Raw genomic sequence first — 24,966 nt, 5'->3', positions numbered from 1 at the left:
CCCCGGGGAAAAAAGGAAAACAAAAACATTAGATTAAATGAAAAGTGAGATTACCCCAACGACATTATTAAATGGCATGCTAAACATCAGCAGGTGCATGATGGTATTGGTGCTACCTGACAGCTGCCAGATGGCAGTCATAGTGGACTATGTTAAAGTGCGACACAGTGCTGTAGCCCTGCTGCTTCCTCGGCTTGTTTTCAAAGTCCTCCAAGGCCACACGCTTCGTGAAAGTGTAAATACCCAAGACTTTGGTTGGCTAAGACAAAAGAGACAAAGACCAAAATGTTAATTCAAAACACCATAATTCATTATACTAGAAGATTGTTAATGTTTAAAAAAAAAAAAAAAAAAAAAGAAAAGAAATGACTGTAATGATTGTCTTACTTAGTACTCAGGGATTCAGAACGCTAGCAGGTATATCATTTTGTCTGCCTACAGTGGCAGCTGAAACTATAATAATAATTTAATCCTTTCGAAAGAAATATTTCCAATAATAAATGAATGTGTACCTGGAACTTGTAACCTTCTCTACAGATACAGCAGGTCAAGCCCGGCTCCTCTATCAGCTCCTCCATTTGCTTCAACAGCGAGGTCTTGGTCACCACCTGACCCTTCTCATTGGTCTGAAAGTTAAACACATAAATTAAAACCCAACAACGATATAACACTGGACTGTGTTAATGAAGCAAAGTGACAGTAGAGCTAGAGAGGTAGAGATACAAATGAACACCACTTAAACAAAAGTGAAGAAAGACTAAATGGAGAAAAAAAGTTGGATAAAAGAGGACTGGAGTACCGTCATGCCCAGTGTTCCCAGGGCCTTCTGTCTCATGGCCATAGCCATGCGCTTCTTCTCAGATCTGGTCTCCCTGCGGGCCGCGTCAATCTTCAGGTTGACGTCACTGTGCTCCCTCAGCGCCTCCAGAAGGTTTTCCGCCAGCGTGCCGATCCCTTCATCACTGGATACCTGCTCCAGCTTATGCAAGTTGGTTATTGAATCTGTGCCTATCAGCACCTGGACAGAAGACAAGACGACAACCAGTCACGTTAGCTGTGTCTAACGGGTTTAAATAGCTTTCTCATGCTCCCTCCTCCATACATGGGAACATTAACAATATAATATTAACATATATAATGTTTAGTACCTGTGTGGGGGGATGCTGGGTTGCCAAACCACGAAGCAATCTGAGAATGAAGGGTAGAGCTGGTCTGGAGAGGAACTTCTTCCAGACATCTGCATCCAGACTGATGAGAGAGTGCAGAACCAGAAGAAAATGGCTTAGTCAATTCAGCACCTATATATTTAACTATATCAAAGGTATTAATAGACTATCTCTGGGAGCATGGGAGATGTAAGAAGACCTACTTTTTGGCATTGGGGATATGTTTCTTCATGTAGTCCAGTGCACTCTGCGTGATTCCTTTCTGGAGAATAAGATCTTTCAGCTGATGGCCGTTGATGTTATTTTTGATCCCAGCGGCGATTTTGCAGAAGCAATCCAAAAACACTTTGTCGTCTGCACTGTGCTCCTCGTCGTACCTGAGGAAACAAAGCCAGCGGTCAATTCTATTTCGTCATAAACTGTAAAACCCCAAAACACTCTCGGAAGAGGTGTGGTTGTCAAAGTGGCACAAATGTATCTGAAATGATAATGTAACTCTTTTGTCTCTAGCTGTAAAAGTTTCTATCCAACAGTTTAAAAAATGTGTTTATATTTGTACGTAGAAGCTGAGTGATGCCCACTTGTCAAAGCTGCAACATGGTTTGAAACGTTCCACCAGGATCCTCATCTTCTCCAGTTCACCAAAGGACAGGTACGGGATGATGCGCAGCAGACCCTGCAGCACGCTGGGGTTGGAGCGCACAAACGGAGTGTTGATCTGGTCCAACAACATAACCAGCTGATCTTTGTCTCCCGTCAGCAGCAGGTTACCCTGCAAAAGACAAACCAGAGTTTGATTTACAGTTACAAGAAAGAATATTTACAGGTTTTGATACTATTACGATGATGTCAAACGCTTGTCTGTTTGTTCTTTACTCAGACGGCTGAACCTGGTTTAGATGCTTACCTTGTCCTCTGAAATCTCAGCATTGGCTTCGTCCAGAATGATCTCCATGATGCTCAGAACCTGCTCCGCAATGGAGGCTCCACCACTGTCCTTACTCTCCTGTTCTGCCACTAAAGCCTAAGGGGGAAATGGACAATAAAATGGAGTTTCTTATAACACTGAAAGTAACTGATAAACTCTAATATAAAAGCCTCGCATTGCACTACAATTTAAATTTGATTAACGAAATTGCACCGGAATCACCCTCCTCCCCACTAATCAGACTACACAACACAATAGTACAAAGTCAATGCGACTCTCACCAGGTTCAGAGTTCCAAGCATGACGTTGAGTGTGTTCATTTCCGGTTTGACCAGCTGCTGCCTGTTGATCTTCACCTTTACACAATAACTGAACAACTTCAGCAAAACCTGTAAGTGAGACAGATGAACACGTGTCACTCTGCAGCTCCACTGGTGGTTTTTATGGAGCTGCACAAGGGATTGCTGCGTTTCTCCTGCTGTCGGAAAAGACTTCCCAAAGTAAAACAAATTATATTCATACTTTATATTTGACAGTTGAAATTTAAAAACATGTTTCAATATGCTTTGAAGGTCGGAAAGCAAACAAAGATGAATCTTTTGATGTAAAGGACTTACAGTGAGAAGATGTCTTCCTTGTTTAAAATCTTTAATTCCAGAGAGGCGGCTGAGCATACACTCCAGTCCTCCACACTGTGCCATGACTCCTGCCATCTTGTACACCTCCTCATCATCCTCCTCTTCATCTGTTATATGGTGAGATTAAAAAACAATAATAATCCTCAATTGCGGTGAGACATTAAGCATTCATTTTCTGCCCTTGTGGTGGCAAAGAGCAGGTCCTTGAGGCTGCTGCTTACACACTGGTAAAACAGCATTAATATATGCGATATCTAGGACAACAATAGTGTACATTAATTGTAAATCTAACCTGTGGTTGAGTCCAGTGACTCTATGAACTCCTCAGTGGCATCTCCCAGCAGACCTCTCATTCGATAGATGATTCTCATTGGCTCACCCTTGGAGAAAAAAAGCCAGCAAGCTCTATGACTAACAGTAATGAACTTATTACACAGCTATTACGAGAGCTGTAAGCATTTAACATCCCAGTGAAACGGAAGTTTGAGCATCTTTAGCTTCTGTACTGGGATGTATTTCAAAGTGAAATGCGACTGCTAAAAATGGGGGGGCTTAGAGTTTAGCACGATACGGAGCTACAAAAGACTGAAGGCTCCACACTCACACCTCCCTCACCTGTTGTTAGATGCAAGAGTAGGACCAGACAGATGAAAGGGAAATTAACGTATCGTAGTAGTTAACAGAGCAATATGAAGAGCGATAGAGAACACACATCTCTTCCAATCACTCTCCATGTTACTCTGTTATCTACTATGACACTCTAATGGTTAAGTGTGGTTTGATCATCAAACATTTGAAATCATAACAGAAGCTAAAGATGTTTTAACTTTACTTTCACTGGAACTTTAATGACAATCTGCACAATTCAAAATGCTCTTAATCAAACATTCACTGTCAAACTCACGAGGACTCTTACCTCATTTGCAGGGCACCAGACCTTCTTGTAGACCTCACCCACTGACAGATCCAAGCTAATGATTTTATTGTTTACCAGAAGCTGAGGAAAACAGAGAGGCATCAACAAAATGTCTTGCAACTAGTCAGCTTTTAGATTTCAATGAGAAACCATTGAGAATTTGATGAGAACAGGTATCACAACAATAAATATGCAGTGGATGGAAGTTTAATAAAAATATATATTTGTAAAATGACTAAAATGCACATTTTACCTCCATGCCACTGTCATCTTCAAGAAGCGCCACCAGGTCGCAGTCTTGGCAGATTTTGTTCTTGATGTCCCTCATTAGGGGGCCGATGCCGGGCTCATTGCTGCTGTACGGGTTTCCTGGCATGCGGCCCTGCAGGAAGTCCTCCTGCTGAGGATCCTTTTCCAAGGTGACAAAGAACTCTGTCACCTCGTTCTCCTCCTAAATACAGAGGATGAAACAAACGCGCCAGATGAAGACACATTCACATTATTCTGAAGGACTTTTCTAACTGAAATGCAGCGGGGTAAAGGGAACTCACAGGGTAGATGATGCTGCACAGTCTCTCAAAGATGAACACAGGTGTCCTGTAGTCATCCAGGTTGTACCGTTTTGCAGTCTCTATGCACACTGCCATGAAGGCTTTGGTTTCAGACTCAGTACCTATGAACAGCATAACAAGATTTACAATTTCTTCCCGACTGATTGGAGCAGTGGAACCACAAGTGGTGACATGTTAGATAATCACGTCTGTTGAACTTGAATCGGTACAGACCTGTTGTCATGTCTTCCAGCATCTCCAGCAGCATGTCCTGAGTCTCATCGATGAGCTTAGTGCGCTGCACCACTAGTTTCCTCAGACACAAGTAGCCGTTCAGCACTGTGCCAACCAACCTACTTTTGAAATGCCGCTTAATGGACTCCACCTCCACGAAAGAAGAGAGCAATCCTGCAGTGGAACGGAACGCATACAAATCATTTAAATATTCAAGAAAAAGGCAAAAACATTCCAAAACTAATCAGCGTGAAGTTAATTTGTGGTATAAAAATCATCTATTATTTATTCTAATGACGTTGAAAGTCTCATCTAAACCCTGCAGTACTTTGTAATTTCATGTTCAGACAAACTGAAACTGACCAGTCAAGCTCTTGAGGGCGTAGCCTTGTTGTAAGTCTGTGCTCAGTGTCGCCTCCTCCAGAGACAGGAGGTTGGCGATTTCCTGAACATTACAACAACACAAAATTAAACAGAGAATAGAAATTTCAATTGAAAAATGTTCCAGTGTTATTTGCATCAAGTATGATTTAGACATATGGATACCTCTACTCTCATATTTGATGACAGTATAGATGTCAAACAGTTGATGTCATGAAAAGCACAAAAAACACAATATGATGTCCTTGAAATTAAAGAAGTTAGTTTATTTCACTGCATGTAACTTTTTTATATATTTAAGGAAACCAGTGGAACATACAGATATTACTACATTTGATGTTATTAAAAATTCATATTGTTTTGAACTTTGGGGCCATTACCTTAGTGATCAGGTTACCGATGTAGGGCAGGACTCCACGGGCCGCCAGGTAAACCTTCCAGTGTGTCGGCTTGATCAACTTCTGGTACAGACCCAGGTACTCCACCGCACACTCTCCAGCTACACTCAGCTCATCCAGATAACTGACACACACACACACACACACACACACACACACACACACACACACACACACACACACACACACACACACACACAGTCATTTTACACCAAAGTGCTCTAACCTACTTTGAGTTTCCAGACCACAATTTTCTTTTCTTGATATTTGTTGAATATTTTAACAGTTTTTCTGTCTGAGGCTCATACCTGGTGAGCAGGTCCAGGACCTGTTGCTTGCGGCTGGGGATTGTGGTTAGGGCCTCCACAATAGTGCAAGCTGCCTGTCTGGCTGCTTGAGTGGCTGGTGTGAAAAGGACCTGCAATAAATACAACTTCAGTCAAAAATATGAATTTAACAAGTTTGTAAAATAACTTTAGCTATAAGACGTATCACATTTTCTCAATTTTAAAATGATTACCGACTCCTGATTTGATTAAAAACTAAAGATATGCAATTCTAAAACGAATAAAAGTATTTTTCAAAAACAATTTACCTGCCGCAGCCAGTTGTTGTGGCTCAGTTTGAGCAAGCGAGGGAAGAGCCCGTCACCTTTTCTGGACCTCATGAACTGCTTCCACTTCCAAACATACTTCTCCAACAGGTACTGCCTACGCAACTCAGTTTTCCCCTGAGGCTTTGACACAGCTTCCTGACCTGTGGTTATCAGACAAACAACAGTGAAAAGCTTATCATCACGACATTACATTATTTCACTGAAAATCAATACGAGAACCATCTCTATAATGTGTATTGGTTAAGACTCAGTGCTCACATCTCGCTGGGAGACACTTTTTCCAGGCCTCATAAGATGCTTTGGGGTCCTTCTTGAGCCAGAGTTGGGCCTGGGCATGGATTTCATTACTGTAGGGCCTGACTGTGGTCAGGGACTCAATAGCCGCATCCTATAACCAAAAGAAAACATATACTGTTGTGTTAGGGAACGTGATACAGACAAGTGATAACTGACAGACACTGCATTTGTAATATTATTATAATACTATAATATTATCACATTTACCTTGTTCTTCTTGCTAGTGGGAGCCGGGGGTTTGATCAGTTTTTGCAGGATTCTCAGGCACATGAGAGTGATGTTCTCCACCACGACAGGCGTCTTTATATTGACTGACATGAGGAAGAGACTGAGGGCTAGCAGGAGAAAAATACAATGCCATTAGATACAAAACTAACGATGACCAGTCATAACGACTTCCCTAACCTAATGTACAGGATGTATTGTGATGCACCATATTGTTTGTTAACTAGACCAATATCATATACAGAATTGCAACAATACACACAAGGACTTAAAGCCAAAGACAGGAATCTGAAAAAGGCATAAGAAACTCTCCAAGTAACTAGTCCCCACAGACTGATAGTCTAAAACTGTTGGAGTGGATGAGTTAGGGAAATCAGGCTTACCACAACGCAATCGTAACTCCCAGCATCCTCCCTCTTTTGAAATAGAGTCTGTCAGCAGCAGCATTTCATACTGCAGATTACTAACCTGTTGAAAACACAAAGACACCTTCATATCAAAATGTGAAATTCTTAAACAAAGTTAAACCAGTAAATTCAGGAGCTCTGCTGTTTAAATAAAAATGTAATGTTTTGACAGAATCCCAATGCTTGTGTCACAATCTCTTGCGATCCCAGTAGGACGTGTAAGAGGACATACCAGGTCAGGATTGGCCCAGTGGCCTTTGAGGGCAGCGGACACTTTGGCAATAATGAGGTCGTTCATCTGTTGGGTGGCCTCAGGATGATCTCTGAAGCAAGACAATATGGGAGGAAACAAGAGACAGAGTGATATTTAATTACCACTGCAATACACTGTACATATACAGTTAAATGTAAAAAGCAAAGAATTAATGTACAGTGTATGCTATCATTCCGACATCTTACTGTGCATTAGAACTTAAAGTTATGCATATAACAAAAGTTCCTTGAGGAAGAGAAATGTCTGTCAAGGACACTGATAATGAGACTTCCCTAAAGGCTACAACGACCCTGTAGTTTCGTGCTACGCTTTAGCCACAGAGTTCAAGTTTTGGAAATGTATCAACTTTTACTGAACTCTTCTACTTAACCACAAGACGGGGGAGGGACAAACCTGGTGAGGAGACAGACCACTTGGCGCACCTCCTCCCTCATGGCCGCTGTACCTCGCCGCAGGTTATACTCAAACAGTTCACGGATGAGACCCTGGAGGACCAGGATCTGCCGGAGAGCTGGGTTAGTGGCCAGCGCGCGAAGCAGTGTGATACAATGACCCGTGACAGCCGAGGCACAGCCGTAGCACTTGTTTGAAGAGGTGTGTCCACAGCCCAGCACGGAGAGAGCGCGGTACTGACTGGCGGTGAAGGTGGGCTGGTGGCTGCTGCTGCTGCGGGACGACTTGGTAGCAGCCTCTCGCTGCTGCAGATCATACTCCAGGAGCTCTTTCCGTGATGCAAGCACTTTCTGTAACAACAAGAGAGGGCAGTGTTATGTGTGAGCAGGGAACAAATGTAGTTACTAGAAGAATTAACGACTTTTCCTCTCTAACCTGTATAATCTTGGACAGTTCGTCAAATGACGTCTTGCAGTCTCCGCTGTATTCTTGAGCCAGCTGCTGAATGTATCTGTTCACATTAGCAGAGGACGCACCAAGTCCTGCACCCGCTCCAGTGTCATCCTAAGGGCAACACAGGAAAAGAGAACATTATAGCACAAAAACCAGGCTTCAATCAACATTTCCAAAGTACACACGTCTACAAAAATACTGTTACTACTACGATGAGCTGAGGTCACACCTTTGGCAGTTCTGCTAGAGGGATTAACGAAAAGAACATGAAGTATTACTGCCAGCTAAATACTGTTGGTCAGCTGCAATCAATGTCTTTCAGTAGAAACTGTGCACCACATACATTTCAGTTAACAGCAAATATGATCAGAGAGGCCTTCACATTACTCATGCCTCAATTACGACTCATAAATATTACTGTTCAGGCCACTCTTGTGTCTGACCTGTGGTTTCTCTGGTGCGGCCTCGTTGACTTTAGACAGAAGGCTCTCCAACTGAGGCCGGTGGCCCATCAGCTGGTGGTAGACCCGGTCCGCTTTGTCCAGCAGGGTGTTGATATTGGTCACAGCCTGCAGGAAAATAATATATTAAAGATTTAGAGATGCAGAGTGAAGGATAGTGATGCAGATCTACTTCCTCAGCAAAAAATAAGGACAAAACTTGATTTGCTATGCAAGCTGATATTTTTTTAAATGGCAATCCCCTTCCTAGTCACACAAGAGTGGCTGCTTACCTTTTTCCTGTCCTCCTCATTCTCAATGGGATCCACAGCACAGCAAGGTTTGGCATATAGCATGAAGTCAAATCTGGCATATTTGCAGAAGCCACAGGCGTTGCACAGGAAGGGGTCTTTTTCATCGTAGTTGATAGACCTAATAGACGACGACCACCAATTTAAAATACAATCAACTTCAGAGTCTCCAATCATTTCCACACTTTCCTCGATTTTTCCCAACCTGCAGAGGAAACGTGTTGCTCACCTGCACTTGTGGCACTGATACACATTCTCACCGCAGTTGCCACACACACCAGGGTTGGCCGGCACAGAGGCACTGCAGCGTGGGCACTGCAGCGTCTCAGTGGAGGCCTGGTAGTTCTCGTAAAAATCGGAGAACTCGATCATCAGGTTGGATGCGACGATGGGTAAAGGAAGGTCGATCTTCACCTCGGTTTGTCCCGGAGTCAGCTGAACTTTCTTAGCTTTGTGCCAACGAGCAGGCCTAAAAACACAGTTAAGGTGAAAGCTTTTACTTCATGCGGTCAAGTGAGAGTGAGAAACTGCAGCTAGTAACTAAACTTTGAACGTACTTGTTCTTCAGCTCCACAATAGCCTGAACAGTCCTGTTGTTGTAGTAGAGGTTGATGGTGCGGACCATTTTGGTGCGTTTGAGGTCACCAATCTTCACTGTGACTTTGCTGATGGTGTGGCTGCCAATAAGCTTGACAACCTGCTGTGTTGTGGTGTAACGGGTGTCCACTTTGATCGATGAAAGTTTTATATTCTGGAGGACAAACACAAGACAATGTTTGAAACAATAGTAGACTGTGACAAAGGCTCTATGGCGAGTATTCTCGTGACTTGTCCTTGTTCTGTCTGCATATTTGTAGTTCGCCATGGTTTGTTTATACATAATAGTAGTATAGATATACATGCAAGCATCTTAAGCCTGTCACACCGTGTATTAGCTGTTGAATTACAAACCCAAAACAAACCATCGTTAATGTGGTTTACAAATGTGTAAATCTTGCGCTGGAAATGTATCAGCTAAACATCTTGTGTACTTTATGGCTAGAGGTTGTGTCTATTTAGTGAAGTTGTGTTGCACATACTGAGAAGGGAACTTCTGGATTGTTGCACACTAAGCAGGGGTCACTCTCCAGAAAGAATCCATCAAACTCCACTAAACCAGACAGAGTGCTGCAGGAGAAAACATTGAATCATTACATTTGTATGCAAGCGATGTCCTCTATTTGAAATTGCATTCTCCTTATGACGAGGTCGCTTGTTTGTGTAGACCTACTTGTAGATGTTGGAGTTGGGGTGATTCGTCAGGATATGGTTCTGTGCCCTCAGGATCTCCACAGCTTTCTGGGAATACTCCTTCAGCTGGAACAAAAAACAGAAACATTTCAAACTATTTTACACACTTTGCAGCATTCTCATTGCCATATCTCTGTTTTGCTGAATGATAAATAGGCTTAGATATCGAGGATAAGAACTCTGAGCGATACATAATGGACTCTTAACCCAAAGATTCATTAAGAATCATTAATTATGAAAAGTCTCGGCATTCCTGTGTCAAATTATCGTATTTTAAGCAAGATAGCCCAGATACATTAAAGCATAGCCAAACAATGTTCTGTCAAATGCATAAAACAATTATTGGGACAAATAGGAAGAGACCACGTAGCCATGCAAGGACTCATTCATGACATTAACTTTACTAAAAATGAGTACAGCCATAGCTTGTGAGGGCTTCAAACAGACCTTTTTCTCTGTCTGAGGGGTTTTGAGTGAGAAGTATCCAAGAAGGTCGACAAACTGGGCAGCTTTGCGGCCATACGCAGGCAGCTCGGGCCAGATGGCCCAAGTCAGTTCCAGCAGCAGCTCCTGCTGAGATTTACTGGAATTCCTATGGAGAGATTCACACGTCAAGGATGGAATTTCACCATTAAGTAATGTAAGTTGACCGTGGCTAAGTGGAGAGCAGGGCCGCCTTTCAATCAGAGGGTCGGCGGTACGATCCCCGGCTCCTCCTCATGTCAATGTGTCCTTGAGCAAGACACTTAACCCCAAAATTGCTCCCGTAGCTGCGTCTACGGTGTGTAGATAGATACTGAATTGTAAGTTGCTTTGGATAAAAGCGTCTGCTAAATGATCGTAATGTTATGTATTTATGCTTTCCTTCATGGGTGCTATAACTCAAGTCACATTGGTATGTGGTTGAGGCAGTCTAAATTTAAAAAGGAAGCATTTAAAGAGGCTGTCTTGTGTAAACTCGGTTCGTTTTGAGTTTGGGACTAAATATTCTGTCATTGTCTCAATGTGTTAGGTATCTTTGTACCTGTAGATATGAAGTGCCAAGCAGTGGGCTTGCCAGCGCACAGCAGATGAGTTTGACTCCAGCAGGAAGCAACGCAAGAACTGGATCAGTGTCTCCTTGTCTGCAAACTTGTTAAGCTGACTGACCAAAGCCATACACAGCTGATCCTCCTGGCTGCCAACTCCATCACCTGTTGTCAGTCCAAAAAGAAACAGTAAAAAATCTACTATCCATTTTTGATATTGAAATATACAGTGCAGGTTCATTGGGTGGTGAAGCATATTCCAGCATTTAATGTATGTTAAACAAGAAGAACTAGAATGAAGTTTGAGAAAGAGTGTTGTTGCCTCACCCTCTTTGTCTTTCTCTTTGTCCTCTTTTTTGCTCTTTTTACTGGAGGACTTGCTCTGAGAGGACTGAGAAGCTCCTGCCTGTCCAGCACTACTGGAGCCTCCTCCCGAGAATGAGGAGGAGGAAGAGTTGGCCAGCACCTTACTGCCACACAGGGCACAGGACAGCAGTTGCAAAAGTACTGGGGAAACTCCCTCATCCACTAGGAAGCTGACCTGGAGCAGGAAGTACAACACAGCTGGACAGAGAAGGGAAACAGTTAAAAAAGAGGGAAAAGAGACACAAACTAGTTAAAACCTACGACTAAACCTTAAAGGTTTGTTTCCAGTCAAAAGGTGATCTGACACAACTTACAGTCATCCTTCATGCAGAACTTCTGCCAGTTGATCGTCCTCTGAGTGGCAATTTCAGCACAAGCTTTCAGATGCTCCATCTGCACCAAGAGAAGCAAGTTAAACTTAAGCACAGAAAGTTAAAAAAAAATCTCAATCCTCTGTATGAGTAGTCCTAATGACGGTGATGTTCAGAGGACACTCACCAGGTTGATGAGTGTGTCATACTGTAGAGCTGAGCCAGATGTGGCAGTGACCACACCAGCTCGGAGGAAGATGCCCTGCTCCTCCAGGAGCTTTTTGATGCTGCGCATGTGGGAGTCGAGAGTGTGCAGATCCCGCAGCTGACGATATTTTTCCTTTGAGCCGCAGATAAACAACAACAGCTTTCTGACCTGTCTCCTGACGAATGGTGTCTGTTGAATCATCAGATACTGAGGAGAAAAGGGAGACAAAATTAAGGGGGTTGTATCCATGTATTTTGTGTAGACAGAGGTTGAAAAGGAAAATCAAATAAATAATTCATGAACCCTTACCTCAGACAGATAGTAGAACCAGGAATGGTCAAAGACAGGCGGTGGGATACGTGGGTTGGTGTCAGCAATCTTCTTGATCTGATACGGCAGCCGGAGCACCATTTCAGTCAATAGCTGGGAATAGGCTTCAAACACATCCGCAGCGTGTCCCTAAAGGTGGGAACAACAGAGTCAGCACACATTAATATTCCTTTTGCAAAAATAACTTTCTCAAGTTTTTCAGATAAAGATCCGTTACCTTGACATATTGCCGCAGGAAGAACGGGCTCATGTCTGGAGGAGAGGAGGCTGTGTGTGGGCGGAGGAGCTGGCTGGTGGTCGCAGGCTCTTCTTCGCCCTGTTGGCTCTTCCAGAACTCCAGGAGCGATTTGAGCACGTGGAGACAGTAGTCGATAGCACCGAGGCTGAGCAAGGCGGTCGCTGTGGCGTTGGAAATGAGCGAGGAAGACTGGAAGAGAGAAAGAGGGTGCACCTACCATGTAGTACAATATACACGCAACTTAGTTTTGAAGTAAAAAGCTGTCCATTTAGAAATTCAGTCACATAGAAAATTATAAGTGAAGTACCTTCTATGGGTGTGTGAAGTGGCTTTGACCTAATTTTGGTGGTCTACTTGTTTTAAGTTTTAACACATTTGAATAAGGTGCCTCCTACATTTTTTTTATGCATTACTGTATTCAAATAGACATTTAACTGACAGCCTTTAGTGAAATCGGTGAGAACTGCATTAAGAAAAGAAAGAGCAAGTACCTCAGAGGAGGATTTGGAACCAGACTTGGTTCGAGACATGAAGACGCTGAGCAGTCTCATGATGACCAGGTGAACTTCATTGATGGCGCTACGCTCATTTTTCTTAGAAACGTCCTGCAGAGGAATAACATGGATTAAGTAAAACAAAGACACACTAAGTCAGATCCATCACAAGGAGACTGTGGTTACCTTCTTGTGCATGCAAAGCTCAGCAATGAGCTGTGACAGGAGGTCATCCAAGGCCCCCTTATCCTTTTCATCCTCGCCATCGAGGTCAGAGGTTAACATGAGGATAACCTGCATGTAAGGGATGGCTTGGACTCCACCGACATTATGGAGCTGAGAAAGGTGCTGAAGCAAGCGCTCCAGTAGCATTAGACGAACCATGTGTAGCCTAAAAAAAGAAAAGAAAAAACATTTATTGACAATATGGTATTTTTTTTTAGGCAGATGTTTGTTGTCAGCAGAGCATAAACTTCATATGGACTTGATATAAACTCATACTTGGCATTCGGGATGTCTGACCTGTTGCTTGTGTGGATGTCTCCCTCGGTCTCTCCCTCTCCCTCTGAGCCTTCGCCTTCCTGCTGGGCTGTGGTGGTGCTGATCGCTCCGGTGCTGGAGCTCACACTGCCTGGACCCGCAGGGTGGCCCTCCACTGTTGTGTCCCCATATGCACTACTGCGTCCTGACACTGTACACACACATTCATAAACTGCAACTAACCAAACGGGAAACATGGTAATATATAGAGTAAGTGTTACGTTTTTATGTTTTAAATGAAAAAGCAATATGTGCTTCTTAAAATGACCGACACCTCAAAATTATAAATGCAGGTTAATGAGTAACATCATAGGTTATAACCCTATAGCATGCATAACATTGTTAATATCAAGATGGCACACAAAAAATAGTATATCACATTTGATTGTGTTCTGAAATCACCCACCACTGTGCTCCCCCGCTACAGAGTCGATGGCAGAGCCTCCACTCTCTGAGCCCACACTGCCGCCATGCTCCGCTGGGGAGGTTCGCAGCGTGGAGCCGTCAGTGGCAGCTGTGCTGCCCTCATCGTCTGATGCTGGGGCTGAAATCATAGCAATAAATGTAACAGTCATTATATTATATTATATAGAAATGATTATAGTTTGACTTGTGCACCAACAATGTGCAAAGCATGCAGTACATTCAATGCACTTCAAACTGCCATTAATGTTTGTTTCTCGCGTAGAACCTATTGGGGCGTTACAATATATAAATACTACCTACAAGAGCGAACAAGTCTTAACGTGAGGATAAACAACTGTTTGAATTCTAAAATACTGAACTAAGACCACAGGATGTGCCACAGATTAGATCATGAGCCTCAAGGTGGAATATTATCAATGGTCACAAAACACACATTGTACAATTTTGGAAAAATTAATAGAAAAAAAATATATATATATATTTTTTAATTTACTAGCCACTGTGACCTTGCAGATATAAAAACCAAGCTTCCTGCTGATCACACACTTTTTTTACCTGATGCGGTGGTGTCTGAAAGGGTGCCAGCATCCAGTGAAGAGGAGCTTGGGGCCTGGCCAGACAGGCCAAGGCTCTGAAGGCCAAGGGCACTGCTGCTACTACCTAAAAATGTGAAAAGATATGTACTACGTTATATACTACATTAGCAGCGCAAAAATATTGATCTCCTAAAGTGATGCTTCACCTGATAAAGATTTGGTCAATTATTTGAGGTAAACAATGACCTAATGCCAAAATTGGTTGATTTATAAAAAGGGTGAAACACTACACTTCATGTTCATGACAATAAGATTAACTAATGTGTTTTTTATTCAGTTGTAGGAGCGTTTCAATACCTGCAAGTTTCACTTTTGTGACAAGTGTTAGAGCTATAGTAATGGTTATTTGTTTGCTAAAATGAAATGTGTTAATTGTGTTGGTGGTATTAACTCACACAATCCCTATTAACTGCTCAATGCTTCCCTGTTGTCCTTAAGCCAGGTTTTTAGGTTTAAACAACTTGTTTCTAGACAGTTGAGGAGTCTTTCATAACAGCGTCTAAATGTCGAGTGGGACTCCCAGGCTCGCTTACCACAGAATGATTGCTTCATTTCTTTTCTAGCAACTTACCTTGTTGATCCTGCTGAAGGCTGAGGGCAATGGCCAGCTCAACCATAGTTTCATCATCTGCATCGGGAGGGATGTCCAGCATGGGGGGGAAACCTTCGGCTCCAGCCAGCAGAGCCTCCAGAGGAGATGGATTTCCATTGTTGACATTCTCTGCTGTCTCAAGGACCATGGACTCTGACTGAAGAGACAGAAAAACAAAATGTGTAACATGCATCGTTTTCACAATCAGTGGCTGATCTTGTTTGTGTTGTTGAGAAATCAAGCTAAAACATAACTAAACCATGTTTATTATCTGGTTCATCATTGTGGACTAAAAGCAGGATCATTCAGATCAGGTATATTATCTTATACATCAAATGATTTATTATTTTTGTGTGAGGAGTGCAGAGGATTGCTCGACCAGCACCAGTTCCCTCTTACAATGTTAACAATAAAGTGATGTCAGATATAACCCACAGACCTAATTGGCCCTGTTTGCTTACCACCATCTCAAAGTCGCCATGGTCCACTTCACTCTGCTCCTGACTCTCCTGTCTACCCTCTTCTCCTCCAGTCAGCACTGATGACTGCATTTTGTCATCTGCATCGTCATCATCATCATCATCCTTGTCTCCTGATAAAAGAAATCAACCAACAAGTTTAACAGAACTGAATCAACTTGTGGTCATTGGAGCCTCAACAGAGGTTTTAATTATTTGTTTAGACATTCAGTTGGTTTTACGTACACAAAGTGTGCACGGAATGCTAAAAACCTTTTGAAACTGTAACTGTATTAATGCCTTGTAAGACCAAACCATAACAAATAGGGGTCTAATGGTTCACAACATTCTCGGTTCGGTTCAATAAGATACAGTGGTGCCACGGTTCGGTACGTTTTCAGTACAGCAAAAAAGCAAAAAAGCACAAATGCCAAATCCTCTCTGGTGAGACTCTCAAGTAGTCTTTAATAATGAAAGGTCGTGTTTGATACTTAAGATCTTCTCTAAAATCTTCCTCTATAAACTCAAACTGACACATTTCCTGGAAAGTTTTAGAAGTTTTATTTTTCAGACTTAGTTACAGCGCTGCGGATCTCTCTCTCTCTCACCTCATATTTACTTTAATATCAACACTTACAGACAAAGGTTTACTAGATTATAGGTCCATAAATGTGGTCAACACTCGTCTCTCACTCGTTCCCTCAGTGTCGTTGTTTCTGTTCTCACTCATAGCTCTGCTGAAGTCTGAAGTCTCTGTCGTACTGGAGAGCAATCCATGTTTTGTTCCTTTATAGTTTATGTGTGTTAACTTGTTGTACAGAACAAAATAAACATTAATAACAAAAGGAAAGTCCTCCGTTTTGTCTGTCCTCCCTAAAGCCGCTAACCGTTACTTCAGACAGCCGCTTCGTAGGTCTGATACCTCCGCTGGACACGAAGCTCACTAATCGCTCCATTAACAGCTGTTTCCTCCGCAGACATGCAGACTTTAACTGAAAGCTGAACAGCTGCTAGTAAAGACAACACGGTCAGCAACACCTGTTATCAGTTCTCCATGTTGAATTAACCTGGTAATTGATCGGTAATCAATGCTGTTGTTGTTTGTGAACATCCGGTCACGTGATAGGAGCGTGGCGAATCAGGAAAAGGACATCACGTTACGTCGGGTAGGTTGCCATGTTTGAGCGCAGTAGCTCCACCAATTTCAGCTATATCTTATTTTACAAAAGCAATTTAATATTATTCAAACGTATTGTTCGGTTCGTAATGCGTACCGAACCGTGAGCCCCGTACTGAAAGGTTTAATACGAATACGTGTATCGTTACACCCCTAATAACAAATCATAAGTTTTAATACCCAAGTAACATACAGTATACAAACAGGGGCTTTATAGGAAAAGCTTGTGAAAATGTACCCATAGGCGTGTTGGAGCGTGGGGGAGATGGAAGGGTCACATGTCGCCGTTTGTTTCTTGGTCGAAGCACTCGGATCAGAGCCTGCTTACATGCAAAGCTCACAGCTGTGTCCTGAAATCAGATTAAATTCAGAACGGTTACCTAAAGTCTGTCTGTACTGCTCTTAAATACAGTATTCCATGTAACAGTTCCTAGTGATCAATATAAGTATTATACTTACTGGGCACAGTAACATTTGCATGTAGATTTTGGAGGCTACATTGATGTAATCCAGTTCACATGTGCAGTATGCATGGATGATGTCCACCAAGGCATTGACTGTTGCTTCCACATGAGTTAGGCCTTAGTTAGAGGAACAGAAGTACAATCACACACTCAGAGGCTTGTTTTAAATCAGGTGGGCAGTACCAAAATCAAATTATTAATTATAGACCATATACATTATGAATACAAAGTTTGAACTTACCAGGCAGGCAAGCTGGAGCAAGAAAGGCGTTCTTTGGTTTTAGGGAATGGAGCTTCCAGAAGTTATTCATCAGCTGGGTGATGAAATTACAGCTTTCACCATCCACATGTTTCTGCCCATCGTCTGTCATTTCTTGATTAAGAAGAGAAGAACGTGAATGAGTTTTAATTGAAACCTTTAGGTTATTTAGGTCATTCAAACTAGCAGCTGTAGCTGTTCAGGAGAACATCAATACATTATCTGTTAATCATGAACTCATAACAGAAAGTGTAATTATGTAACCATATAAATACTATACACAAATTGCTATTCCCTAGCCCTGGGCAACATTCGTCACCAGCAGAATAGCCTCTTACCAGAGTCATGGTGCAGTGACTTAGTTTCTGTAAAATGCACCAGGTTGTTGGGTCTCATGATGGCAATGGAGCGGGCAGTGATCACGAGTCTCTGGAAGACATCAGGGTCGAGGTCCCTCCCCTCACGGCTGCAGCTATTAAGACACTGCACTGCGTTACTCAGCAGGGACTGGTCCTGATGAGAGGGAGGCAGAGTGTTAGCATGTGTTGCATTCTTCACAAGTAACGTAGAAGATGAGCACAACATTTAACACCCAAAAGCACTTCATTCAGTTTCTAATATTAATCTGCACTTCTGAGGGCTCAGTTCCAAACAAACTGCTCTGAAATGTATACATTTAATAGATTAACTGTTGATAAACTACACCATGTGCATTAAAGACACTATGATTTTGGTCTAGTCAGACACATTGGATGATATTTTTACCTTGTGGGTGTGGTAGGCGGTTCGACTGGTGTGCAGGCTGGCAAGAAGTCCCTTGGTCTGCTGCTGCACACCCGAAGGAGTCGGCATGGACAGGAGTAGGGTGGCCAACTCCAGCGCTGCAGCCTTATTCTTCTCCTACAGAGGTAAAGACATGCAGTCAACATTGCTCCCTGAAGATGAGCAAATTTAGCACAGGATTTTTCATTCAAGCGCGTTATTACTTTTAAAAGACAACAAAGAAAAAATCTCTTCATCAGTTTACCTTTTCACTGGAGGAACCTACTGCAAAGCAGCTTTCCAATGCCTCAAGGGAGCTGACTACCAACCTGGAATTAAGAAAGAAGATCAACACTGCTCCTACTGCAGAATTTGCCTTAAATCAGCCAATTTAAAACAGAAAAAAAGCAAATCTGAACCTGTTGCAGTCTGTGCTGATCTAAATGCCAAAAACAATGCTGAGTGCAAGAATAAATGTTGTCAAGAAAAATAAAATAATTTAGTTGCTGTACAAGTGTGGAGATGGTGTATGGCATGTTCACAGTCTCAGGCATGGACACACAAAGTAGCACACGTGCACAAAACCATACAAACAAGCAGAGAAAAGGCAGTTACTAACCGGTCCAAGGTTGATAAGGACTCAGTTTCACAACTTTTTATTGTATTTTTGGGAGCAAAAGAAAAAAAGAACAAAAAAAAAGTGTGAGGATCACAGAAAGAAACAAGTGAAATTAAATGATTCGATTGAAGCATGCAAGAAAAGATGACATCACGATAGCCATGCACTAAATCCTCTTCAGAGAACCCAACCCCCATTGTTAAAACTACACAGCTGGACACATGAAGGGTAAAGAAGTGGGCGATATGGATCAAATCTATCACAGTATTTAAATATGTATATTTACAACATCTATTAGTATTATGATCATTTCATGGAAAAAAACTGTTTATAGAGAAAACAACCACAGGAATGATTTGGCTAATCTAACAAAATAATACCATAACTTAGTACACTTAAACAAATCATATAAAATCAAATGTTATAATAAACAATACTGCTAATTGATTTGCCCACAGGTAATAAAATGATAAACTGTATGATGCTGTAGATAAAAGGTTTAACATAAAATTGATATACTAGATCATTCAAAAGTCAAAGAAGTGTTAACGCTATCTCATCAGATCATGTGGGGCTAACTGGACTGATTGAGAAGTGTAAATGCCAACTTGTGTTTGACGACATGAAACCCAAGTGGAAAGCTCATACCTCTCCAGCACGGTGCCGCTGGTGGTGGTCGGGGTGGCTATGTCTCCGTCAGCAGTGCCGTTGCCCTGGTTGAGGTTGGGACTGCAGACATTGTTAACCGAGGCGGAGGAGAAGTCCTCCGGTGGATCCTCAGGCCAGCCAAACTGCTCCTTGGTTTTACCGTAGATCTTGATTGAATCAAGCATGGTGACTCCGGCTGGGTCAACAGATGCTCCAACTTTAAGAGCAGGAAGAGAAAACTGCATCAGAAATGGTTTCTGAACAGTCTGCAGCAAATTCAATGTGATCCAAGTTAACGAAACTGCTCAGAACAAAATAAATATCCTCACACCCACCATGTTTGCTTGGAGGTTAGCTATTGTAATAAATGCATGAGGCTCATTAATTATCTAGTTGTTCTGCAAGTTCAGAGATAGAAATATAAACTAACTTTTTACTTCTGCCATCTTGAAGGAACAGCGCTATAATACTATGGGGCGAATTCACAAAGAATTAATTGCTGCACCAAGAATTCAGCATCACTTGCAACCACAAAAGATATTGCACTATTAATATTACAGCGCAAACACACCCATAAAGTGCATCTGATTGGAATTATCTATGTGGCAAAGTATAAATGTTAGCGCCAAGTACAATGGCAGAGAGAGAGAGAGAAAAAAATAATTTTTCAGACTGTGGGCTAGAGGCCCTGACTGACCACTAACTTTCTGAAGACACCAACAACTTCACTATAACTGAGTGAGACTATTTGCACTGATCTTTGGGAATTGCAGTGAGGCTCATTCGCATAGAAAGGGGCCAATGTAGCGACAAACGTCTGCATACAACCTCATTTAAATATGTGCAAAGAGTGCAGGAGCACAAAGGCGATATTTGCTTGGCAGCGCAGTTATGGGTGTGTTTCACCCTTTGTGAGTGCTTTGAGCATTATGCGGTTTCTATGACTTGTGTTTGTCCACAATCCTTTTGTGAATTCGTCCCTCTGTATTTTAAGGTTATTCAGTGGAGTTTTAATAAATCCTATAACTTACATCCAGAAGCAAAATAAACGACAACAATGATTTATGAAGTAATAAGTTATAAACATGAAGGGATAGTGGTGAGGTTATCTGCAACAAGTAGCCAGATGTAATCATCATTGCCCATTCTTGATCTTACTAAAGATGGACAGCTTCTTGTCCGCCTGCAGGGCCTCCTCTCTGGTGAAGGGGAAGTCAAACCACCGGGCTCTCGTCAGGTTTATCTGCATGGTGCGGCCAAAGACCTCCACATAGGAAGGAGCCCTCTCAATGGCTTGGGTGCCCACCTGCACTCGCATGCCCGTCATCACCATTGAGCTGTTATTGTTGACCGCTTCCACAGTGAATCCCCCAGGCTAGAAGAAAACAACCAGAATCACAACATTTGTTGTGGTTTACGCAATTTAACTAACAGTAAAACAGTACAACTACAGTATAGACCTCAGGCTGTTTTAGCAAAAAGATCTGGATGCATAATAATGCTTAAGTACTCAGCGTCACAGCACATTAAATTGCATAGCGGTGGGCAAAAGATGTATGATATGTATATTAACATACACATGTATACACATATACAGTACAAGTGAGTACTTTTGAATCTATACTAGAAGAATGATTTAAGTGAGCCCATTAACACCAGTGCATAAAAAAAGTTGTTACGCCAGCACAGTTTGCAAAATGTTGGTATAATGCTTTGGCCAGTACTATTTATTTTTTGCTTTTATACTAAAAAGGCATAAAACAAATGCATGTTTGCCTGACAGTATTCATTCATTACATAAGAAAAAAGCCCCAGTCTCTTGCAGCTTTTCTAACAGAGAAGAATTCTATTAAAATGTCCCTACCTTTGTGTTGGCCACATACATCCCAGTGGAGTTGAGCCTGTGTTTGATCTGCTGTCCATTGTAGACCTGCAGCAAGTCATTGCCACCAAACTCCACCTCTGTCAGCTGCTGGTTGTGTTCAAAGAAGTCCACTGGGAAAGTCACCTGACTGGAGGTCCGAGTGGCTGAAAGTAAAATCCTTGCATTACAATATCAACATTTTGTGAGGCAAACAGCATATGCTGTGTAAGTAAGCATTTTCTGGCAAATTCTTCACTTTTCTGTTTTTGAGTGAGCATGAGAAGGTACTAAATGTGTTTAGAGAATTATTAATGAAAATTGAGAACACGGTATTTTGGCAAAACCAGCTATTGTCTAAGTGTGATGCTCAGAGATCAGACTGTTTTTATCATGCATGTTGGAATCCATTTGCTTCATTTTCTGGAGATGAAAAAAGAATTGCCCTTTACTCACTAGTAGCAGCGGCTTTGCGCTTGCGGACCGGCTTCATGATACTGATACCACAGCTGGGCTGCAGTGAGGGCTGGAGCCAGTAAGACGTGTTGTCCACATTGGCCATGTAGATCCGCAGGCTTCCGTCCTCACAGAGAAGAATCATGGTCGTGCGCTGCTGCTCATTGCTGGCAGTGTGTCGGATAGCTACCATATCTTGAATCTGGGGGAAAAGATTAAATTAATAGTGCTGGGTAACGATGACAATTTGTAATTCAAAAGTAGTGTATTGCACACTTTTATTTTAAAAGTACTGCTATATGAACAAAAGCGCAATAACATTTGGTTTAACTCTTTAAACAAATAAGGTGCTTTTTAACAGCAGTATTCCCTTTACACAGTAGGAGTTAAAATACAGTTATAATGATTCTGATCATAGATATTCAGCCGGTGTTCACAACTTTATTTTCATGTGTGTAATAGATGCAATTTGAAATATACACCTTGAAAACTGCAAACCTATCTACGTCATGTTTTTTTCTTTTTTTTGGTAATGTTTGCTAAATTCTCAGTAGCGATAACTAAATAATATGCTTATTATACATATTCCAAACAAAAAATTGTACTCTACAAAAATATTTTTTCCTTTTTTTGGTATTTTGGTTAGACACATATGCAACGCTGAGTACCGTGTAATATGTGTGGTATTAGTTATAAATGTAAGTTAGGAGAGATGCCACACAAACAGCAATAATAACGCGCTAACTTGCCCAGCCCTATAAATTAATTAACCTTAAGAAATGGCAATAAGACCCAATGGGCGACACCTTTGATAAAACAAATGATTTTGCAGTTACTGCGGCAATTTCAAGCTTAACTATCATATTTTGTAAGTGTAACTAATTCCCTTTAGTGTATGTTTTTGTATTAGATAGTATGTAGTATACGTTTAAGTCTTTATCATAATGAACAAAAGCTTTTTATATAGATCTGTTCATACTTCAATGCGTACACAGACTTGCTCGCTAATAGGGGACACATCGATTTGTGCACGACACTCAGGGGTCTGCGTATGCAGATGAGTTCTACATATGTGCACTAAAAAACAAGATGGTGACCACTTTGGCGGCCGTCTTTGTTGTATTTGGCTAAATTAAAAGAAAAGGTCAAAACGAACAAGGGATGAGAAGCACATGCTTCACGGCGCACTTGTAGTGAGTTCACGCTCCTTTTACCATTTTCCGTTTAACACTGGTCTTCCCTTTTCCATTTTATAGACCATTTCACAGTTGATAATGCATTTCAAATATGTCCCAGTTTATTTCCTGTTGCAGTGTATTTGAATGGCATCAGCTGACAGGAAGTACACACAGACCCTTGCAACGCAATTCTGTTTAAACAGTCTATATGTCGCTGTTTCTGATAGAAGAGGACAGCTAGTGACTCTTCCACGTCAGTACAGTAAGTTGCCCTTACCTTAGCTTTTGCTGGCAGTGTTTTAATCTCTTGGATGAGGAAGGTGTCTGGCTTGACCATGATGACAAGCGGTATGCCAGTTGTCTGCTGCACGCAGCACACCAAGCCCGGGTGGTTCATGACCTCAGACCACTGGCACAGAGCAGGCGATATCTTACTGCTGCTGCCATTAGACCTAAAGATGGAGGGAGGACGAGAGAGATGGAGACATAGTTAGCTCATCCAGGTACTCATTACATTTGCAAGACCCAGTGCAGTGGCAGGTGCAAGTGAAGAAACTGAAGATGGTGTGGAAGAAGCGTTACCCTTTGACATTGATGGTGAAGAGCCTCTGCACTTCGGTGGTGCTGCGGCTTACTGTGGCAGCGAAGGACTTTCCCTGGCTGTAGCTGAAGAAAAGCATCTGAAGCACATGGGAGTAGTAGACAGACACACCACCGCCGGCTACCTGCCCGTTGCTATCCTAGAGTCACACAGAAAGATTTTGTGTTAAAATGTAATCAATCAAATGTTCCAAAATATGAGAGCAGGAATGCACTGTAGGGCTTGCGATTGTGTAAATCTTTTTAAACAAACAATCATACATTTTATGACATTGCACATTTTCGTGGGAATAATTCCACTGCATAAGTTTACGTCCTGCTTACCTTTAAGTCTTCGTGGTTTATCTCCAATACATTGGTGACATAGAAAGGGCCATGTTGGGCACTGCTGGACTCGTCCATGAGCTGAGTGTACATGTAACCTGCTGAAGACATGATGACGATGATGTTCTTCCCTTCTTCGTTGAACAGGAAGGTAGCATCACGGATCTTGGAACTTGGAAGCAGGAAGTAGTACATGGGACTCAAAGCATCCACTGATAAGTCATAAATCTGTTTGGCAAGGGAGACAAATAAAAAAAAAAAGAAGTATTATTAAGAGGTTTTTTTACCCTGCAAAAAGCAGAATAATCAAAGTCACAGGATTAGAGTGTCTCCCCAAATCAATGGATAATTTCAATCGGATCCCCAGTAATAGGTCAATACTCTAAAGTTGTGTACAAAGTGTCTATTCTCTTAATACTTACTTTGACAAAGTCAGCAGTGATGATTGCAAGTTCAGTCTGCGAGCCTGGCAACCATATAGCTTTGATGATGAAGTTGCCAGTCGCCAGTTGAGGGTGCAACACCAGATGGTCCGACACTGAGCCTGTGCTGCTGAAAGTTAGTACATGGCAGTCCTTGGAAAAAAAAATGAAAGAACGACAAAGATATAATAGTCAAATATCAAATTCCTTAATAGCAGCAATTCATTAAAAAACTACTTCTAAAGCTACTTGGCTAACATTAGCATGAACAGCTACTCTGAATTCTACCATGATTAAGATTTAGGGTAACTTGCTTGTGGTCTCAATCTCAACAGCAAAATGCTGACATTGTTATCTTTATGGGGTCAGAAAACACACAAAACAGAACAATGTTAAACTGAGAAGAAGCTCGCTTTCTGACCTTGAGGCCGCACACAGCCAGGTAATCTTCATTACACGGGTTTCCGGTGAGACTGAGGACAGTGAACGGGACTGGAGCAGAGGCCAGACGGGTCAGTGTTAGCTTCCTCTTGCTCGAGTCGGCTTGCTTCAGGAGAGTGGACAACTGCAGAACTGTTATCTGTGAAGAGGACAGAGAAATGGGTCATCTGGTGTTCAAACAAAAAAGGAAATACAGACTGGTGATGACTGATAAGGCAATTATAACGGGGAAAAAAAAAATAGAAAATAA

The 24,966-nt window shown here is 42.0% G+C and overlaps 1 protein-coding gene across 3 annotated transcripts in view; it reads right to left on the bottom strand.

Moving 5' to 3' along the window:
- ubr4 (ubiquitin protein ligase E3 component n-recognin 4) overlaps positions 1-24,966 on the bottom strand; it is a 52,626-nt gene that overhangs the window by 3,745 nt on the left and 23,915 nt on the right. For 2 of the 3 annotated variants that reach the window (XM_068732702.1, XM_068732703.1), the window contains exons 40-99: positions 24,697-24,855; positions 24,276-24,428; positions 23,854-24,081; positions 23,512-23,669; positions 23,207-23,381; positions 21,752-21,953; positions 21,299-21,462; positions 20,593-20,809; positions 19,435-19,651; positions 18,787-18,819; positions 18,433-18,496; positions 18,171-18,305; positions 17,744-17,918; positions 17,388-17,519; positions 17,142-17,263; positions 16,921-17,032; positions 15,509-15,639; positions 15,027-15,204; positions 14,415-14,519; positions 13,840-13,977; positions 13,416-13,584; positions 13,080-13,284; positions 12,891-13,004; positions 12,379-12,612; positions 12,141-12,290; positions 11,811-12,038; positions 11,627-11,705; positions 11,274-11,510; positions 10,943-11,111; positions 10,366-10,510; positions 9,899-9,984; positions 9,708-9,795; positions 9,186-9,379; positions 8,858-9,097; positions 8,611-8,749; positions 8,321-8,446; positions 7,860-7,988; positions 7,425-7,774; positions 6,990-7,080; positions 6,734-6,818; positions 6,333-6,460; positions 6,087-6,216; positions 5,808-5,968; positions 5,521-5,630; positions 5,195-5,336; positions 4,797-4,878; positions 4,434-4,607; positions 4,200-4,321; positions 3,902-4,099; positions 3,649-3,729; positions 3,025-3,112; positions 2,712-2,839; positions 2,376-2,483; positions 2,074-2,190; positions 1,748-1,938; positions 1,370-1,543; positions 1,149-1,248; positions 800-1,018; positions 513-626; positions 117-259 (exon numbers count right to left, since the gene is read on the bottom strand). In XM_068732702.1, the coding sequence (XP_068588803.1) occupies positions 117-259; positions 513-626; positions 800-1,018; positions 1,149-1,248; positions 1,370-1,543; positions 1,748-1,938; positions 2,074-2,190; positions 2,376-2,483; positions 2,712-2,839; positions 3,025-3,112; positions 3,649-3,729; positions 3,902-4,099; positions 4,200-4,321; positions 4,434-4,607; positions 4,797-4,878; positions 5,195-5,336; positions 5,521-5,630; positions 5,808-5,968; positions 6,087-6,216; positions 6,333-6,460; positions 6,734-6,818; positions 6,990-7,080; positions 7,425-7,774; positions 7,860-7,988; positions 8,321-8,446; positions 8,611-8,749; positions 8,858-9,097; positions 9,186-9,379; positions 9,708-9,795; positions 9,899-9,984; positions 10,366-10,510; positions 10,943-11,111; positions 11,274-11,510; positions 11,627-11,705; positions 11,811-12,038; positions 12,141-12,290; positions 12,379-12,612; positions 12,891-13,004; positions 13,080-13,284; positions 13,416-13,584; positions 13,840-13,977; positions 14,415-14,519; positions 15,027-15,204; positions 15,509-15,639; positions 16,921-17,032; positions 17,142-17,263; positions 17,388-17,519; positions 17,744-17,918; positions 18,171-18,305; positions 18,433-18,496; positions 18,787-18,819; positions 19,435-19,651; positions 20,593-20,809; positions 21,299-21,462; positions 21,752-21,953; positions 23,207-23,381; positions 23,512-23,669; positions 23,854-24,081; positions 24,276-24,428; positions 24,697-24,855 (8,966 nt within the window). The remainder of the gene's footprint in view (positions 1-116; positions 260-512; positions 627-799; positions 1,019-1,148; positions 1,249-1,369; positions 1,544-1,747; positions 1,939-2,073; positions 2,191-2,375; positions 2,484-2,711; positions 2,840-3,024; positions 3,113-3,648; positions 3,730-3,901; positions 4,100-4,199; positions 4,322-4,433; positions 4,608-4,796; positions 4,879-5,194; positions 5,337-5,520; positions 5,631-5,807; positions 5,969-6,086; positions 6,217-6,332; positions 6,461-6,733; positions 6,819-6,989; positions 7,081-7,424; positions 7,775-7,859; positions 7,989-8,320; positions 8,447-8,610; positions 8,750-8,857; positions 9,098-9,185; positions 9,380-9,707; positions 9,796-9,898; positions 9,985-10,365; positions 10,511-10,942; positions 11,112-11,273; positions 11,511-11,626; positions 11,706-11,810; positions 12,039-12,140; positions 12,291-12,378; positions 12,613-12,890; positions 13,005-13,079; positions 13,285-13,415; positions 13,585-13,839; positions 13,978-14,414; positions 14,520-15,026; positions 15,205-15,508; positions 15,640-16,920; positions 17,033-17,141; positions 17,264-17,387; positions 17,520-17,743; positions 17,919-18,170; positions 18,306-18,432; positions 18,497-18,786; positions 18,820-19,434; positions 19,652-20,592; positions 20,810-21,298; positions 21,463-21,751; positions 21,954-23,206; positions 23,382-23,511; positions 23,670-23,853; positions 24,082-24,275; positions 24,429-24,696; positions 24,856-24,966) is intronic. The other variant, XM_068732705.1, reaches the window with a different exon arrangement.

This window comes from Cebidichthys violaceus, unplaced genomic scaffold (genome assembly GCF_023349555.1).
Source record: "Cebidichthys violaceus isolate CVI_PGR_0920_01 unplaced genomic scaffold, fCebVio1.0.p SCAF_6, whole genome shotgun sequence".
Classification (NCBI taxonomy): domain Eukaryota; kingdom Metazoa; phylum Chordata; class Actinopteri; order Perciformes; family Stichaeidae; genus Cebidichthys; species Cebidichthys violaceus.
The sequence above is the reverse complement of the archived record's forward strand: the minus strand, read 5'-3'. Positions and strand labels throughout refer to the sequence as shown.